Below are 13,216 nucleotides of genomic sequence, written 5' to 3' on the forward strand. Positions count from 1 at the left end.
TCCCTCCTGAGATGTGTGCAAACCTGGTGGCCAACTACAAGAAACGTCTGACCTCTGTGATTGCCAATAAGGGTTTTGCACCAAGTACTAAGTCATGTTTTGCAGAGGGGTCAAATACTTATTTCCCTCTTTAAAAAGCAAATCAATTTATAACATTTTTGACATGCATTTTTCTGGATTTTTTGGTTGTTATTCTGTCTCTCACTGTTCAAATAAACCTACCATTACATTTATAGACTGATCATGTCTTTGTCAGTGGGCAAACGTACAAAATCAGCAGGGGATCAAATACTTTTTTCCCTCACTGTATATACAATTGAAGTCGGACGTTTACATTCACCTTAGCCAAATACATTTAAACTCAGTTTTTCACAATTCCTGACATTTAATCCTAGTAAAAATTCCCTGTCTTAGGTCAGTTAGGATCACCACTTTATTTTATGAATGTGAAATGTCAGAATAATAGTAGAGAGATTGATTTATTTCAGCTTTTATTTATTTCATCACATTCCCAGTGGGTCAGAAGTTTACATACATTCAATTAGTATTTGGTAGCATTGCCTTTAAATTGTTTAACTTGGGTCAAATGTTTTGGGTAGCCTTCCACAAGCTTCCCACAATAAGTTGGGTGAATTTTGGCCCATTCCTCCTGACAGAGCTGGTGTAACTGAGTCTGGTTTGTAGGCCTCCTTGCTCGCACACACTTTTTCAGTTCTGCCCACACATTTTCTATAGGATTGAGGTCAGGGCTTTGTGATGGCCACTCCAATACCTTGACTTGTGGTCCTTAAGCCATTTTGCCACAACTTTGGAACTGAATCCCTGTTGTAACAGCTAGCTAGTGCCGCTAGAGCATTAAGACACCAACCAGGAAGCTGCACTGTTCTGGGGAGACATCTGATTTATTGTTCTGCCTCTATAGGAAAGGGGGCTACAGCCAATCTTGTGTATCAGCCTTCAAAGCCTTTAGTAGGGATGGATTGGTGTCAGAGAGCAGAGCAAGGCATCAATTAGGTAATAACAGCTTGTGTAAACATGATGACTTGGGAGAGGGAAAGAGGTAGAAGAGACGAAGGAGGGAGAAAGGAGCGAGGGAAGGAAATAGGGAGAGGAACGCTTTTGGCATGTGAATCTAAACAATAATTGTCCTAAAGGAAGCGGTTTCCACTTTCACACCGACACTGGAGAGAGGACTGTATCTCTCCCCTTCTCTGCTCCACTTCGCTCTACTCCTCCCTCTGTTTAGGCCTCTCTCTCTCTCTCTCTCTCTCTCTCTCTCTCTCTCTCTCTCTCTCTCTCTCTCTCTCTCTCTCTCTCTCTCTCTCTCTCTCTCTCTCTCTCTCTCTCTCTCTCTCTCTCTCTCTCTCTCTCTCTCTCTCTCTCTCTCTCTCTCTCTCTCTCTCTCTCTCTCTCTCTCTCTCTCTCTCTCTCTCTCTCTCTCATATATATATATATATACACTGCTCAAAAAACTTAAACAACACAATGTAACTCCAGGTCAATCACACCTCTGTGAAATCAAACTGTCCACTTAGGAAGCAACACTGAATGACAATAAATGTCACATGCTGTTGTGCAAATGGAATAGACAGGTGGAAATTATAGGCAATTAGCAAGACACCCCCAATAAAGGACTGGTTTTGCAGGTGGTGACCACAGACCGCTTCTCAGTTCCTATGCTTCCTGGCAGATGTTTTGGTCACTTTTGAATGCTGGCGGTGCTTTCACTCTAGTGGTAGCATGAGACGGAGTCTCCAACCCACACAAGTGACTCAGGTAGTGCAGCTCATCCAGGATGGCACATCAATGCGAGCTGTGGCAAGAAGGTTTGCTGTGTCTGTCAGCGTAGTGTCCAGAGCATGGAGGCGCTACCAGGAGACAGGCCAGTACATCAGGAGACATGGAGGAGGCCGTAGGAGGGCAACAACCCAGCAGCAGGACCGCTACCTCCGCCTTTGTGCAAGGAGGAGCAGGAGGAGCACTGCCAGAGCCCTGCAAAATGACCTCCAGCAGGCCACAAATGTGCATGTGTCTGCTCAAACGGTCAGAAACAGACTCCATGAGGGTGGTATGAGGGCCCGACGTCCACAGGTGGGGGTTGTGCTTACAGCCCAACACCGTGCAGGACGTTTGGCATTTGCCAGAGAACACCAAGATTGGCAAATTCGCCACTGGCGCCCTGTGCTCTTCACAGATGAAAGCAGGTTTACACTGAGCACGTGACAGACATGACAGAGTCTATAGACGCCGTGGAGAACGTTCTGCTGCCTGCAACATCCTCCAGCATGACCGGTTTGGCGGTGGGTCAGTCATGGTGTGGGGTGGCATTTCTTTGGGGGGCCGCACAGCCCTCCATGTGCTCGCCAGAGGTAGCCTGACTGCCATTAGATACCGAGATGAGATCCTCAGACCCCTTGTGAGACCATATGCTGGTGCGGTTGGCCCTGGGTTCCTCCTAATGCAAGACAATGCTAGACCTCATGTGGCTGGAGTGTGTCAGCAGTTCTTGCAAGAGGAAGGCATTGATGCTATGGACTGGCCCGCCCGTTCCCCAGACCTGAATCCAATTGAGCACATCTGGGACATCATGTCTCGCTCCATCCACCAACGCCACGTTGCACCACAGACTGTCCAGGAGTTGCCGGATGCTTTAGTCCAGGTCTGGGAGGAGATCCCTCAGGAGACCATCCGCCACCTCATCAGGAGCATGCCCAGACGTTGTAGGGAGGTCATACAGGCACGTGGAGGCCACACACACCACTGAGCCTCATTTTGACTTGTTTTAAGGACATTACATCAAAGTTGGATCAGCCTGTAGTGTGGTTTTCCACTTTAATTTTGAGGGTGACTCCAAATCCAGACCTCCATGGGTTGATAAATTTGATTTCCATTGATAATTTTTGTGTGATTTTGTTGTCAGCACATTCAACTATGTAAAGAAAAAAGTATTTAATAAGATTATTTCATTCATTCAGATCTAGGATGTGTTATTTTAGTGTTCCCTTAATTTTTTTGAGCAGTGTGTATACATACAGTTGAAGTCGGAAGTTTCCATACACTTAGGTTGGAGTCATTAAAACTCGTTTTTCAACCACTCCACAAATGTCTTGTTAACAAACTATAGTTTTGGCAAGTCGGTTAGGTCATCTACTTTGTGCATGACACAAGTAATTTTTTTGAAAATTCCAGAAAATGATGTCATGGCTTTAGAAGCTTCTGATAGGCTAATTGACATCATTTGAGTCAATTGGAGGTGTACCTGTGGATGTATTTCAAGGCCTACCTTCAGACTCAGTGCCTCTTTGCTTGACATCATGGGAAAATCAAAAGAAATCAGCCAAGACCTCAGAAAAAAATGTGCAGACCTCCACACGTCTGGTTCATCCTTGGGAGCAATTTCCAAACGCCTGAAGGTACCACGTTCATCTATACAAACAATAGTATAAACACCATGGGATCCCTGCAGCCGTCATACCACTCAGGAAGGAGACGTATAAACACCATGGGATCCCCGCAGCCGTCATACCGCTCAGGAAGGAGACGTATAAACACCATGGGATCCCCGCAGCCGTCATACCGCTCAGGAAGGAGACGTATAAACACCATGGGATCCCCGAGGCCGTCATACCACTCAGGAAGGAGACGTATTAACACCATGGGATCCCCGCAGCCGTCATACCGCTCAGGAAGGAGACGTATAAACACCATGGGATCCCCGCAGCCATCATACCGCTCAGAAAGGAGACGTATAAACACCATGGGATCCCCGCAGCCGTCATACCGCTCAGAAAGGAGACGCGTTCTGTCTCCTAGAGATGAACGTACTTTGGTGCGAAAAGTGCAAATCAATCCCAGAACAACAGCAAAGGACCTTGTGAAGATGCTGAAGGAAACAGGTACAAAAGTATCTATATCCACAGTAAAACGAGTCCTATATCGACATAACCTGAAAGGCCACTCAGCAAGGAAGAAGCCACTGCTCCAAAACCGCCATAGAAAAGCCAGACTACGGTTTGCAACTGCACATGGGGACAAAGATCGTACTTTTTGGAGAAATGTCCTCTGGTCTGATTAAACAAAAATATAACTGTTTGGCCATAATGACCATCGTTATGTTTGGAGGAAAAAGGGGGAAATTGCAAGCCGAAGAACACCATCCCAACCGTGAAGCACGGGGGTGGCAGCATCATGCTGTGGGGGTGCTTTGCTGCAGGAGGGACTGGTGCACTTCACAAAATAGATGGCATCATGAGGAAGGAAAAGTATGTGGATATATTGAAGCAACATCTCAAGACATCAGTCAGGAAGTTAAAGCTTGGTCACAAATGGGTCTTCCAAATGGACAATGACCCCAAGCATACTTCCAAAGTTGTGGAAAACTCTATCCTATAGAAAATGTGTGGGCAGAACTGAAAAAGCGTGTGCGAGCAAGGAGGCCTACAAACCTGACTCAGTTACACCAGCTCTGTCAGGAGGAATGGGCTAAAATTCACCCAACTTATTGTGGAAAGCTTGTGGAAGGCTACCCGATACATTTGACCCAAGTTAAACAATTTAAAGGCAATGCTACCAAATACTAATTGAGTGTATGCAAACTTCTGACCCACTGGGAATATGATGAAATAAATAAAAGCTCAAATAAATCATTTTCTCTACTATTATTCTGACATTTCACATTCTTAAAATAAAGTGGTGATCCTAAATGACCTAATACAGGGAATTTTTTACTAGGATTAAATGTCAGGAATTATGAAAAACTGAATTGAAATGTATTTGGCTAAGGTGAATGTAAACTTCCGACTTCAACTGTATCTATTTTTCTATCTATGTAGTTAATCTACTAGAAGAAAACAGATGTTAGCTGTTGCTGTGTGCACCACGTCTAGATTTCCAGCAGAACAAAGTGGAGTGATGCATTATGGGCACAGTTCCCAGTTCAGATGTAGTGTTTTGTTCTCTGGTTCTATACTGAATTATAAGTGACTTGGTAATAGTCCCACAGAGCCCAGCCCAATGGCAATTAGCAAACAGACTGCTTCTCCCCTAATAAACACTTCCTTGTTGACGGATGGATTTCTACTTGATGTATTTATACACAAACAAGTTAAATTGAACTTACATCCTGTTGTTTGGCAAGAGTGAGTAAAATATGTTGAGGCTTACATTAGAATTCAAGACATTTACAGATAAAATACCAATTATTATTATTATTATTATTATTATTATTATTATTATTATTATTATTATTATTATTATTATTATTATGCTGTGTATATAGAACTGAATAGAGTAACCACAACAATCTGAGAAAATAAACCGGCTGGTGAAACAGTTCCAAAACGCAGGTAGAGCTCACAGAATAGACCCATTACCACCAGACTATCTTCTAGAATAGGCTCATTACCACCAGACTATCTTCTAGAATAGACCCATTACCACCCGACTATCTTCTAGAATAGACCCATTACCACCAGAATATCTTCTAGAATAGACCCATTACCACCAGACTATCTTCTAGAATAGACCCATTACCACCAGACTATCTTCTAGAATAGACCCATTACCACCAGACTATCTTCTAGAATAGACCCATTACCACCCGACTATCTTCTAGAATAGACCCATTACCACCCGACTATCTTCTAGAATAGACCCATTACCACCCGACTATCTTCTAGAATAGACCCATTACCACCAGACTATCTTCTAGAATAGACCCATTACCACCAGACTATCTTCTAGAATAGACCCATTACCACCAGAATTTCTTCTAGAATAGACCCATTACCACCAGACTATCTTCTAGAATACAAGCTCATCCTCTTGGGATGCTGAACCCAGTTGGATGGTGAGATGGGCTGCAGCCCAAATAGCACCTTATTCCCTATTTAGTGCACTACTTTTGACCAGAGCCTGTGTGTCCTTAATGGAGCCCTATTCACTTTATAGGGTGCCAGTTGGGCAGCACTATATAGGGAATAGGGTGCCATTTGAGACCCCCATGGTGTGTTGGAGCTGGTCCAGTCACCCAAAGACCCCCATGGTGTGTTGGAGCTGGTCCAGTCACTCAGAGACCCCCATGGTGTGTTGGAGCTGATCCAGTCACCCAGAGACCCCCATGGTGTGTTGGAGCTGATCCAGTCACCCAGAGACCCCCATGGTGTGTTGGAGCTGGTCCAGTCACTCAGAGACCCCATGGTGTGTTGGAGCTGGTCCAGTCACTCAGAGACCCCCATGGCGTGTTGGAGCTGGTCCAGTCACCCAGAGACTCCCATGGTGTGTTGGAGCTGGTCCAGTCACTCAGAGACCCACATGGTGTGTTGGAGCTGGTCCAGTCCTCAGAGACCCCCATGGTGTGTTGGAACTGGTCCAGTCACCCAGAGACCCCCATGGTGTGTCGGAGCTGGTCCAGTCACTCAGAGACCCACATGGTGTGTTGGAGCTGGTCCAGTCACTCAGAGACCCACATGGTGTGTCGGAGCTGGTCCAGTCACTCAGAGACCCACATGGTGTGTCGGAGCTGGTCCAGTCACTCAGAGACCCACATGGTGTGTCGGAGCTGGTCCAGTCACTCAGAGACCCCCATGGTGTGTTGGAGCTGGTCCAGTCACTCAGAGACCCCCATGGTGTGTTGGAGCTGGTCCAGTCACTCAAAAACCCCCATGGTGTGTTGGAGCTGGTCCAGTCACTCAGAGACCCCCATGGTGTGTTGGAGCTGGTCCAGTCACCCAGAGACCCCCATGGTGTGTTGGAGCTGGTCCAGTCACCCAGAGACCCCCATGGTGTGTTGGAGCTGGTCCAGTCACTCAGAGACCCCATGGTGTGTTGGAGCTGGTCCAGTCACCCAGAGACCCACATGGTGTGTTGGAGCTGGTCCAGTCACCCAGAGACCCCCATGGTGTGTTGGAGCTGGTCCAGTCACTCAGAGACCCCCATGGTGTGTTGGAGCTGGTCCAGTCACTCAGAGACCCACATGGTGTGTTGGAGCTAGTCCAGTCACCCAGAGACCCACATGGTGTATTGGAGCTGGTCCAGTCACCCAGAGACCCCCATGGTGTGTTGGAGCTGGTCCAGTCACTCAGAGACCCCCATGGTGTGTTGGAGCTGGTCCAGTCACTCAGAGACCCCATGGTGTGTTGGAGCTGGTCCAGTCACCCAGAGACCCCCATGGTGTGTTGGAGCTGGTCCAGTCTCCCAGAGACCCCCATGGTGTGTTGGAGCTGGTCCAGTCACTGAGAGACCCCCATGGTGTGTTGGAGCTGGTCCAGTCACCGAGAGACCCCCATGGTGTGTTGGAGCTGATCCAGTCACTCAGAGACCCCCATGGTGTGTTGGAGCTGGTCCAGTCACTCAGAGACCCCCATGGTGTGTTGGAGCTGGTCCAGTCCTCAGAGACCCCCATGGTGTGTTGGAACTGGTCCAGTCACCCAGAGACTCCCATGGTGTGTTGGAGCTGGTCCAGTCACCCAGAGACCCCCATGGTGTGTTGGAGCTGGCCCAGTCACTCAGAGACCCCCATGGTGTGTTGGAGCTGGTCCAGTCCTCAGAGACCCCCATGGTGTGTTGGAACTGGTCCAGTCACCCAGAGACCCCCATGGTGTGTTGGAGCTGGTCCAGTCACCCAGAGACCCCCATGGTGTGTTGGAGCTGGTCCAGTCACCCAGAGACCCACATGGTGTGTTGGAGCTGGTCCAGTCCATCAGAGACTCATCAGAAACACATTCATACTAATAACGAGCGATCACGCATAGGATATGAGTCTGGCAGGTAGCCCGTGTGTGTGTGTGTGTGTGTGTGTGTGTGTGTGTGTGTGTGTGTGTGTGTGTGTGTGTGCGTGCGTGCGTGCGTGCGTGTGTGTGTGGTTATTCTATCTTTGACCATCCTACTAACTGGGACCATAGTGTACTGTAACGACAGACAGCTCTCACTACTAACTGGGACCATAGTGTACTGTAATGACAGACAGCTCTCACTACTGACTGGGACCATAGTGTACTGTAATGACAGACAGCTCTCACTACTGACTGGGACCATAGTGTACTGTAATGACAGACAGCTCTCACTACTGACTGGGACCATAGTGTACTGTAATGACAGACAGCTCTCACTACTGACTGGGACCATAGTGTACTGTAATGACAGACAGCTCTCACTACTGACTGGGACCATAGTGTACTGTAATGACAGACAGCTCTCACTACTGACTGGGACCATAGTGTACTGTAATGACAGACAGCTCTCACTACTGACTGGGACCATAGTGTACTGTAATGACAGACAGCTCTCACTACTGACTGGGACCATAGTGTACTGTAACGACAGACAGCTCTCACTACTGACTGGGACCATAGTGTACTGTAATGACAGACAGCTCTCACTACTGACTGGGACCATAGTGTACTGTAATGACAGACAGCTCTCACTACTGACTGGGACCATAGTGTACTGTAATGACAGACAGCTCTCACTATTGACTGGGACCATAGTGTACTGTAATGACAGACAGCTCTCACTACTGACTGGGACCATAGTGTACTGTAATGACAGACAGCTCTCACTACTGACTGGGACCATAGTGTACTGTAATGACAGACAGCTCTCACTACTGACTGGGACCATAGTGTACTGTAATGACAGACAGCTCTCACTACTGACTGGGACCATAGTGTACTGTAATGACAGACAGCTCTCACTACTGACTGGGACCATAGTGTACTGTAATGACAGACAGCTCTCACTACTGACTGGGACCATAGTGTACTGCTTCTAAGGTGTTGAAGCTAAGAGGTTCACAAACACACACACCGAACACACAATTCACAACATACATCAAACCCACACACACACACACACACCGAACACACACCGATTTGATTTGATTTTGAAAATACACACACCAAACACAGCATCAAACATTAGTTTATTTCAATTTATTTCAGGCATAAATAAAATGATAAGATATGTACAGGCCTGTGACGTAATCTGTCTGACACCAACATAACTCGAAGTCTTCCTGAGTTTGGCCTAATATATATTTTTACAACTGCCTGGTTCACAACGGTTCTGTTTACCTGTAATGCTATAGGCTAGCTATAGCCTATCGGCAAAGGCATATGGCACTGAGGTCGCACTGAATAGAACGTCAATAGGCATACAAAGCGTGGTCCATTCATGATTACTCTGCTGACCGAATGAAATGGCATTGTGAATGTAATCTAATCCTTAATCAATAATAAACGAAAGCACACTGTATGGAATGAAGCGGTCACCAGCCCGAAGGCAACCGCGCCACTGGAGTTAGCAGGAGGGCAGGAGCGGCTCATACTAGGTAGTCTAGCAACAGGTAGGCCTAGATCAGAACGCGGGAACGACAGTAGCCTAGTCTAAAATATACGACTTTTAAAACCTGATGTAAGATGGTCAAATAATACAACTAGGCCGTAACCGGACAGTGTAACATGGATGATTTGCTAAATGTATGGGAGAATAAAAGCTGAGGTCGTAAAATCCATGTCGGGAACCGCGAAACAGCGAAAAAACTAACAAACAGTTGTTCGTACCATGACCTGAAATCCCTTGAGAGCTGTCAGAGGACAAACTGCACCATATCCCATTTATTGTGCACTGGAGAATATGGTGTCATTTGGGACCAAATCAGGGTTTAGCAGTGAGGAGCCTTCTCCACATTTCCTCTGGAAAAAGGAAGCTCGAGCTTGTTGCACTAAAACATGAGAATAGATGTGGATCTCATCTGAGGGAAAATCCGAATAATTAAGGATATGACAATAATAGGTTGGTTATTTCAACAACAGGCTATTAGAGAAGAAATACCATTGGTTTCTCACGCATGTTCAGTGTTGCGCCCAGATACGGAGGTCATGGCATGGCGGCCAGGCGGCCTTTCATAGATAACCTGTCCATGGTGCTGAAAAGGCCACCCAAGGCCGTGGAATGCCGGGAGCACCAAATCAACAATTAATGGCGAATGAGAGAGCCTATAGGCTACTATTCATGGAGGAAAGTTAGACTACATTTCGTTACGCGTTTGCTAAATTTGACATAATAGTGTAGGTCTACTACAACCAGCCATCGGTGGAGAAATATTATCAGAGGAATCCCCATGTGTGATGCTGCGTTACGCAATGTAGCCTGCTATGACCAACGCGCCTCGTATGAGACAGACAACAAATATTAATAGCGAGTGTCAGGGGGTTGACACCAAGATGATATGTAGGCTATGATATGTAGGCTATGTCATGGTTTTACTATGAGACCAAACCAATCAACTGCTGCGCCACAGATGCTGTGGCACAAGCTTAGGCAGGATTCCATGTATGCGACCACAGTCCGCTGCTCGCAGCTCGAGCACTCTCTCTCTGTTGCTATGGGCCCCCGCCTCTCCTCGCTCTGCTGTCGCCACGGTGTCGGTGGCAACGATAAAGGCAAGGCAGCTTTGCCTACTCCGTAGTTGGTAATCACAAGTTAAGACAATGATCTACTAAATCACTGCATTGTAGGCTATATCCTATGGACACTGTTGTGATTTAGGCTACTGTTGTGATTTAGTAATACTCAGCTCAACGTGGGAAGAGGCAAATAGCCTACTGCGCAACATGCATGCAACAGACAGACCCTTGATCAGAATTGGCCTATAGGCTATTGCTTGATGCATGTTCAAAGTAATTATGTCCCACGTTATCCGTATCTTGTTTGAGATTTTAAACGCAAAATCCCAAAATGTAGATTCTAGTCTGATGACAATTGAGGCCCTGCGCATAGCCTGTGACTTTAATTAGATTATAAATCCCGAAAATAGCCTGTTAATGTGCCATGTCTTGTCCATGAATGCAAATGACATGTAAACTACATTAGCCCTACGTTTCACAAGCGAGTATCGATCCATGATAAATTAATCGATAGGTGATCGAAAATATCGATGCGCATCAGTGGGCTATCATTTTGTGCATGCACTCAGGCGGTGCGTTTCCTCCATTGCATTCTGTAAACGGGCTTGATTTGAATGCTCCAAGCATTAAAAATGAATCGATCCACAAGTTTGTAAACGAATACAACATTCGCCTTGGGACAAAATGCATGTGTGAAACCTTATTTAGCCTATAGGTGTGCGAGCATGTGTCAATCCGTTGGTTACCTGTCGGCTAATAATAATGATCTGCTGCTGGGCTAACCTACCTATGGCTGCCTGCATGTATGTATGCAGATAAAACTCGAACAGTGAAAACTAATTGACACCTCCAATAACCCGTTATGGTTTGTGTCATATGTCCATCTGTTTAAAAGAGAAGGTAACAACCCATTCCCTTTAGCTCCCCGTCTCCAAACCATGCTAGAAGAAATATCATGCATCTCCCCTCCCCAACAACACACACAGCTTGAAAACAACTGAATATAAAAAAAGGCATTACCTTGATGGTTCTCAAGGGTGTCCTCTGGTATGTACATGTTTTTGCTTTCATTTACCATAAATGTGGTCCAGCTTTATCCGTAGTTGAATGGAGAAAGAGGTTGTGAAAAGGAGTAGAGAAAAAAATAAACCAAACAGAAGAAAAAAAACGGAAAACGCCCGGACAGCTTTCGATATTCCTTTTTTTTTTTGCGTTTCAATAAATATTACCTGATCCCCATTCTGGAGTTGAAACACAGAAATATATATTTGCTTGAACCACCTAAGAAGACGAACCAGTGCATCCTCGGAACATCCGGGCCCTAAGAAACATGGCACTAGCACCATTTGCTGCTAGCCTACCTATTAATCAAAATCCTATCAATTTGCCCCCCAAATGTTTTAAATAGGGTACATCAAAAGCCGAACCAATGACACCAAACCCCTGGCGCTGCCACTGATGCCGTAAAAGGAAAAGAAACAAAGATTCAAGCTCTCAGCGCAAAAAAAAAAAAGATATATTCCAGAAGTGCTGCTCACACAGGGTTAAATCTCCCAATAGAATCGATTCCACCAAATGCTGTCCAAAAAAACAGGCAAATACACGTGGCGTGCCTCATTTACAGATACTTTCAGTCATCAATTCCAGGCCAGAATCGCACGAAACGGGAGTAGTTCAATAGCCCTGTGGAGAGCGGCCGCTTGTACCTCTCTGCAGTGATATTGTCTGGTGAGAGGCAAGCGAGAGAGAGAGAGAGCGCGCACGAGACAGAGGGGGGGTGACGACCAAGCCCCCCTCCCCTGTAGACGATCTGACTGGTTCCAGATGTTAGCCTGCTACAACGTTAGAAAATAGAGTAAACCGTCCATGATTTTCCAGACTTGCTATCTCTGGAGAGGGAGCTAAATAAGCACAGTGAAGTCAGATAGGGCTTGTGCTTTGATTTCTGGAGGATGGAGGAAGGAAGGAGGAAATCTGTTAAACCTGACTTAGATTATATCTGGATGGATTCATTCCCAAGCGTGAGATCTCTATCACTGACAATAGCAGGCTAACCAGTTTATAAACCTACAGTTTTTAAATGCCTTAGTGGCTTAATAGACGCATTTATGGGAAGCCTATGGAAGATCATCGAATGATCATCTTAGTCGGCTACAGTTTGAGGTCCAATACCTCGATTTTACGCGCGCCAAACGTGGCCAAAATATGCGTAATGTTTACACCCTGATGGAACCGCAAAACATGCTGAATTTGATTTGGCACCAACGTGTTACACAGATACAACCACTATTTCAAGTGAATCCCTATAGTCCAGATACAAATAGATTATGTCGATATTCAAATAGAAAATAAAATAGGCTATTGCCTATGCAACCCCATCTCATTCACGTCAAGAATGACTTTTAGGGCACTCCCCTGATCATGACCAAAGCAGAAAACTGCAATGAAAAATCCTTGAGTCCTCAAAAGATTGTTCAGTTTAGAGAAACTATTACATAATCGACCTCAGTCTATAAATGTCCTAGGTCAACTTGGTGTTGTGTTTAAAACGAGCCAGATAGAGGGACTGGCATTTGAGTGCAAGTCGTGGGAACTGACACTATGCCCAAGAGAATGGGGATGGACGACTCTGGCTTCGTCCCAAATAGCCCTCTATTCCCTATGTAGTGTGCCATTTGGGAGGCAGACTGGATGCTGCTGTGCTGTGTTTGCCATATTAGTTATTGTCCCTTCTGCGACACAGGGCCCTACTGGTCCTGAGACCACCTCCCCATCCCCTCCTCACCTCTCCCTTCGTCTCCCACCGACCA

General features: G+C 46.1%; 1 protein-coding gene across 1 annotated transcript in view; it reads right to left on the reverse strand.

Moving 5' to 3' along the window:
• Positions 1-12,119, reverse strand: part of LOC121543970 (voltage-dependent L-type calcium channel subunit alpha-1C-like) — a 92,206-nt gene extending 80,087 nt beyond the window's left edge. Inside the window, exon 1 of the mRNA XM_045218246.1 lies at positions 11,427-12,119. Coding sequence (XP_045074181.1) covers positions 11,427-11,484 — 58 coding nt within the window. The 5' untranslated portion in view covers positions 11,485-12,119. The remainder of the gene's footprint in view (positions 1-11,426) is intronic.
• Positions 12,120-13,216: the final 1,097 nt, after the last annotated feature.

Source organism: Coregonus clupeaformis, unplaced genomic scaffold, assembly GCF_020615455.1.
Source record: "Coregonus clupeaformis isolate EN_2021a unplaced genomic scaffold, ASM2061545v1 scaf1459, whole genome shotgun sequence".
Lineage (NCBI taxonomy): Eukaryota > Metazoa > Chordata > Actinopteri > Salmoniformes > Salmonidae > Coregonus > Coregonus clupeaformis.